General features: G+C 49.1%; 1 protein-coding gene across 1 annotated transcript; it reads right to left on the bottom strand.

Annotated features, from left to right (window-relative positions):
• Nucleotides 1-291: 291 nt before the first annotated feature.
• On the bottom strand, nucleotides 292-5,845 carry LOC104459468 (proline-serine-threonine phosphatase-interacting protein 2-like; the record flags this gene model as incomplete). The annotated part of the gene is made up of 9 exons (XM_010086781.1): nucleotides 292-341; nucleotides 845-879; nucleotides 1,896-1,977; nucleotides 2,295-2,391; nucleotides 2,909-3,007; nucleotides 4,372-4,451; nucleotides 4,853-4,898; nucleotides 5,249-5,347; nucleotides 5,783-5,845. Coding segments are annotated over 9 exons (651 nt in total), but the record flags the coding sequence as incomplete, so codon positions are not given.
• Nucleotides 5,846-6,471: the final 626 nt, after the last annotated feature.

Below are 6,471 nucleotides of genomic sequence, written 5' to 3'. Positions count from 1 at the left end.
AACTTCAGCTCTTTGTGGCTGGGAATAACTGGAAACACCACCTCTGCCATGCTGACCAGACTGACAGTGTCTTCTGCCCGGAGAACCTATAGAAGAGGATTGAGAGTGTCTAAACCACAGCTCCAGCTCAGACAAGTGATGGGAGAGCTGACATGACCATCACTCCCAGTTGGTCATTTCAAAATGACATCCCTTAACCACTGGCCTTTTTTTGTCCACTGCCCCTCCTCTGTGTAGCGACATCTTATGTTAAATCTTTTCTTCATCGAACGTGAGTACTTACTGTGGCTATTAGTGATGTATCAAGCTGTAGCCATCGACTGCGGCATAGTCCGGCTCACCTGAAACACAGAGAACAAAAAAATTAGATCTGCTAAGGAGGAGTGATCGTTAAGAGACTTTATCATGGACTAGCCACCCATGGGATGGGAGGCAGGGCTGAATGAGATTCAAAGAGATGACTTGATTTGCCCAAGAGCCAAAGCAGGACCTAATTTTCTCGAGTCCCGCTTCAATATCCCATCACTGAAGTGACACTGGGAAAGACAGAGCTCATGCTGTTGAAGCAGAGAAGGGCCCGAACTGCAGAGACTGGTGGGATCCCAAGCTTAGACATCCCTAAGCTTCAGAAAAGCCTACACACAGGGCTTTGATTAGAACTTCTTGTGCGTGAAACCTTGCCTCCAAAGCCAATGACCAACTTCCCAGCATCTTTCAGTGGGTGACAGACTTACTGCAGGAGCTTCACCTAAAGCAATCCCTTTAATGTGCTATAGCTCATGATCTGATGGGGAAGAACAGGAGCAGAAACATCCTCTGAAGCCTGATAAAACAAGTAACTCACCTGGCACACTGGTCGGGGTGGGTAGAGGTCCCCTCCTGCACAGAAGGAAACACGGAGCTGAGGATTTGCATGGCCACAGAACTCCCACTGCCCTGGCTCTGTGCTCCTAAACCACCCTCCCAGAGCTGGCGGGAGGGCAAGAGGTGTGGCCAAGATGAGCTTTATGGAAACCTGGTACCAAGGCATGTCATGGTGGGCTCACCACCAACAGCTGGCTTGGCCAGCAGGGAAACCTAAGCTGATATGGTGTGGGAGAGGAAAAAATAACCAAAAAGCACTAAGTTGGGAAAAGATTCACCAGTGGGCTGCAGAGGATGACTTTTTACATGCTCTTGGCCAGAGTGAGCCATCAGGAAGCCATAATTGGCCCTGACTCCTCTTCCCAACACAACAGCCAAAGTGGCACACTCATTTTTAACAAGTCTTTGGCACTGAATCATGATCTTCCCCCGGCAGAAGCATCCTTCACCTTGTCCTCCCTGCCCAAGTTCTGTCCCGAAGGCGTGAATTTGGCTCTGCTGTTCCTCCCTCTACCCGTGCATGCTTTTAACTGATCTATCTCTCCTCAGATGGACAGACCACACGGAGAACCATGCAGAGGGGCCCAGAAGGTTTCTTCATATCAAAGGCTGCTCTAAAAGTTTGTTCCCAGAGAGACATGAAACTCAACACTCCCCCAGTTTGCCTGGCTTCTCTGCTGTACAAATACTGGAGCCCCCCCATGCAAAGGACTTCTGGAAGAGGCTTGGCATAAGAAAAAATGGGCACACCCTCACCACTTTCAGAATAAGATTCCCACCCATGAGAAGGGAGAAATGACATCAAAAGTAGGAGCAAAAACATCTGAGTGGTCCTTGAAGAGCTTATAATAAGCAGCAATTGGCATAACTGCTGCTGTGGAGGGTGATGGATGACATAGCATAGGAAATGTTTTCTTCTAACACTCCAAGTCAAGCCTCCAACAGACTAAAAGCAAGAAAATGTGGGGTTTTTTTGGGGGGAGAGCATCATTTGCCATAGAAATTGCAATTGTATGTGTTATGTCCCTTACCTTGATATAGGTACAGGAACCGGACTTCTCACAGGAGTTGCATTTCTCTGGGTGTTATAGTAGTTTTCATAAACAACAGGAGCTAGGAAAAGTTAACAATAGTAAAGTAGAGATGTTTAATAGCAATAAAGCTACTTGTCAACACCAACATATAGCTGCTAAGTCTTTCCCCTCTCTGGGAAAATCCATCATCAGGAAATAGAAAGTTACAGAAAGGGGAGATTATCTTCAGCGGCTGGTGATAAGTGGCAGAGACTAGTGCTGCATGCGGATGAATGAACAGAGGGATGTTGTAAAATCAGTGGTTTTTGCACCCAAGCTGATGCTGAGCAGAGCAGCGGCTCCAGGAAGAGTACAAGGAAATCAGCACTGCTTTGTGAAATTGTACTGAGCTCTTACCCGGGGCCAAACTTCCAGTTTTGCGTAAATTTACAAAAAAATCAATATCCTTCTCGATGCTGCACATTTCTAAACTCTTCCGGATTTCCTCATATTTCTGCAAAAGGGAAATAAAAAGCATTTCTATACATTAGGTCAAAAAACAAGAGGGGTTTTTTCCAATCATTTATCACACATGAGGTGAAAACCCAGTGCTCACCCAGGACAGACGCTTCAATGGTAGGGGAACTGTAAAATCAAAGGACGGTCTGGGTTGGAAGGGACCTTTAAAGATCATCTAGTCCAACCCCCCTGCAGGGAGCAGGGACATCTTCAACTAGATCAGGTTGCCCAGAGCCCCATCCAACCTGACCTTAAATGTTTCCAGGGATGGGGCATCTGCCACCTCTCTGGGCAACCTGTGCCAGTATCTCACCACCCTCAAAAAATGTGAGAATCCCAGAGGAAACCTCATTTGCAAGAGCTGTGGACAAAACCTTGACCAAAAACCTTGGCCAAAATCCAAGGGCACAGCCCAACTCATACAGAACACAGCTTAGTGCACAGGAAAGCAAATTGGGCTCTGCTTTCCAAACAGAAGAATGAAGGTATGGAGAGACCTTCATTTGACGTACCTCATCGTTCTGGACGCAGTCCTGGGAGAGCTGGTTGACATGAAGCCAAAGGGCGTTGCGGAAGTAGTTGATCCGCTCACACTCCTGAGTCTCGAAGAACTGTAATGACGCAGACAAAACAGCCCTAACGTCTTTAAAATGAGAGCAAATCTCTTCTATCCTGAATGTTTCTCATCCCCAAGTACCACTACAAAGATGACTGTCCTCAGTGAGGAGCAGGTAGTGGTGGTCTCCTGGAGGAAACATGGAAACCACGAGTCCTCCAGGTTGTCCAGAGGAGAAATCATCCCTCTATGCAACCAGGAATTTCAAAGATGAGCGTTAAGCTCAGGAAGGTCTGCAGGACTGATGTGGAAGAGGTCACCTGGCACACCGGTCCCTCTGGGGAGACCAAGCCAGCTTCTAAAGGCAGTGCCTGTTCCCTAGGTACTCCATGGTCCTGCAGTCCCAGCTCACTTCCCTCCCACTGGTATGGAGCAATAAAAAAGTGCTGGGGATGTATGAAAACAGAGGTGCATTGACTGGATGGTCTTCTCCCCCTTTTCTGCCCAGTCCTTTTCCCAGCAGGTTTCAACCCAAGTCTTTTGAAATCTGCTGTCTGCTATACCTCCATTTCACGTGCTTTGATGCATTTCCAGGAAAAATAACCTTTCATCCCGAGAGTACCTATGCACTTGTTGTCAGTTACGACCTTTGCAACACACCGAGGGGAAAACCTCCATGTGATCCATCTGCAGAAGTGAAACTACTGCTTCACATGCCCCACCATCAGAGAAGCTTCCAGAGACCACAAACACCAAAAGCACAGCAGCACTGAGACACTGCTGCACACCACACAAACCAGACAGCAAATTCCATTTCAAAAGGAAAAAATAAAATAGAAGCCTGGAGAGAAGTAGTCTGGGGAGGAATCAGCGCAGCTGGGGATGGGAAGGCTTTTCGCAAGCTTGCAGCAGACCTGGAATAAAACCTCTATCCCTGCGGTCCCTGTCCGTCCCTCAGTCACAGATGACATGTCCTCTTTACCACCGTCTCTGGACTTCCCCGGCACATGCTAAAAATCCTTGCTAGACCACTTCCCTACAAGACAGTCTGCTTTAGGCTGATAAAACTGCCCGGAGGGGTTCCCATGCTACCATGTGGTCCGTGAGAAACAAGACAAAGGACTCCTGGTGCGTGAGCATGGCTTCACCCAGCCTGCGTCCCCAGCCCACCACCAGCCTCTGCTGCAAAGTCATTTAAAGTCTTCCAGAATTTCAGACAGATTCTGCTGAGTGGTGTTGCAGAAAATATTGGCATCAAATCGCCAGATGTGCAGAAGTGACCGTGACCATGACTGTTCAAGATGATGGCTGCACCGAACATGCAGCCAGGTAAGGGCCAAAATGTCCCTAACCCCTGCAGCAACGGGACAGACATCCAGAGGACCACGCTGCCATGTGAAGGCGTTTCAGGGCATCTACCTCACAAGCTTTGATGTGCTCTTTCTGCCATTCTTCCCGGATCTTCTCCAGTGTGGTAACATTCTGCTGGTAACTCCTATCTGCAGAAGAAATCACATTGTCATCTGATTAACATTAATTAAAAAAAAAAAAAACCCTTTGCTAGAAGGTAATGTGTGAAGCTCAAGGTGGTTGGGACTTCGGGGAGAAAGTAGCAGTAACACGTGAGCTCGGCTACAGGTGGGCACTGCAAGGGGACATGGAGGCACACAGCAAGATGGAGGGAGGGTCATGCTGCAGGAGCAGCGTTGGTGGGGCCATACGTGCTTCTCCAGGGGAGGTGCCCACCTCCAGTGTCTTGAATATGTGTTTTTGAGGAGCCGCACCTGACCCAAGAGCTGGAGCTCACCCTCTGGCTCCATGGCTAATGCCATGGCTTCACAACCCCCTGCCCCGGGCAACGCTCCTCTCACCCTCCAAACGCTGCCATTTCCACACTCACCAGAGTCCTCCAGAGCTGATTTCGTCTGAGCCAGCTTAAGGAACAGCTGCCAAAAATAGGAGAGAGAATCATAGAATCATAGAGTCGTTCATGTTGGAAAAGACCTCAAGGATCATCAAGTCCAACTGTCAAGCCAACACCACCTAACCCACTAACCCATGTCCCAAAGCACCACATCTACACGTTTCTTGAACACCTCCAGGGATGGTGATTCCACCACTTCCCTGGGCAGAAGAAAGGTAGAGGAGAGCTCCAGTGCATCACCAGCACAACCAAGGAACATCACCTGACCTTATCCCAAGCCCCAGAGCTGGGAGAAGAGCCATGGGGCAGGAGAGCTTCAGGAAGAGACACCCCTTTCTCCTGCTGCCCCACAGCTACCCCTCTCCTCCGTACCTTCTCCTGCTGCTTCTGCGTCACCAGGTTTGCATTGCGGTGCACAGCCTGTTCTGCCTCATCCTTGTCCCTGCAGCGCTGCTCGTAGAGCCGCTTGGCCTAGGAGAGCCACCAAAGGGGTCAGGAGCATGTCAGCAAGCAACAAGATGCAAATACAGCTTACACGGGAGGCTTTGGAGGAAAGCACAGCCTACGAGTGAAGAGCAGGGGACAACATGCAAGGTCCCAGATGTCCTACTGCTTGGGCAAAAACCAACCTCACAAGACAAGCTACTCCTCATTCAAGATTACAAGCTCATGGTGATAGAGTCCAAGACATCTAAATCACTCATAGTCAAGCCTGCGAGGCTACCACCAGCCCCATGCCTTGCATACTCTTCAGTTTTGCTGGGCATGCCCTGCACACCGCTCATGCAGATGCAACGTAGGGAGCTGCAGCAGAGGAGGAAGACCCTGGTGGATGAGTCTGCCTGTGCATGCGCATGTTAGCAGCGTTAACCCATACATCAAGAAACAGCAGCAGATTTGCTTTACCTCCATGGTCTTCTTGTACTGCAAATTCCTGTTTTTGTGAATCGCCTCCATTATCAACTCAATCTGTGAAGACAACAGACCTGGAGTCAACGCATCACTGACCATCCAAGCTCCAGGATGAACTATGTGGCTTAGGAAAGGAAGAGGCACAAACCAGATCAAGATGGGTTTAAGGACCATCACCTACCCAAAGCATCTTCACAAAACCCATCTGAGATGTTCATATTTTATGCTTCTATCTAAGCCTCCACTTGTGTATGCAAAGGAGCTCTACAAATGAAATCCTAGCAGTATATAGTTCTGTATCATCTCATCGAATCACCAAATGGTTTGGGTTTGAAGGGACCTTCAAGACCATCGAGTTCCACCCCCCCTGCCATGGGCAGGGACACCTCCCACTAGCCCAGGTTGCTCAAAGCCTCATCCAGCCTGGCCTTGAACCCCTGCAGGGATGGGACATCCACAGCTTCTCTGGGCAACCTGGGCCACTGCCTCACCATCCTCAGTCTCCATAGAGTCTGGCAAAGTTGGGAAGCCCACTCCCCTCTTCTAGGTCCAAACCAGCCACAGGTTTGTCCCAACCCAGCCACAGGTTTCTCTCATTTTCCAGACAAAGGAATTTCAAGCCAGAAGAAGTTAAAGAGCTTGCCAATGTTAGCAGACCCTATGGAGATCATAGCACACTATAT

This window comes from Pterocles gutturalis, unplaced genomic scaffold (assembly GCF_000699245.1).
Source record: "Pterocles gutturalis isolate BGI_N339 unplaced genomic scaffold, ASM69924v1 scaffold23006, whole genome shotgun sequence".
Classification (NCBI taxonomy): domain Eukaryota; kingdom Metazoa; phylum Chordata; class Aves; order Pterocliformes; family Pteroclidae; genus Pterocles; species Pterocles gutturalis.
Note: the sequence above shows the minus strand (reverse complement) of the source record. Positions and strands in the feature narration are given on the sequence as shown.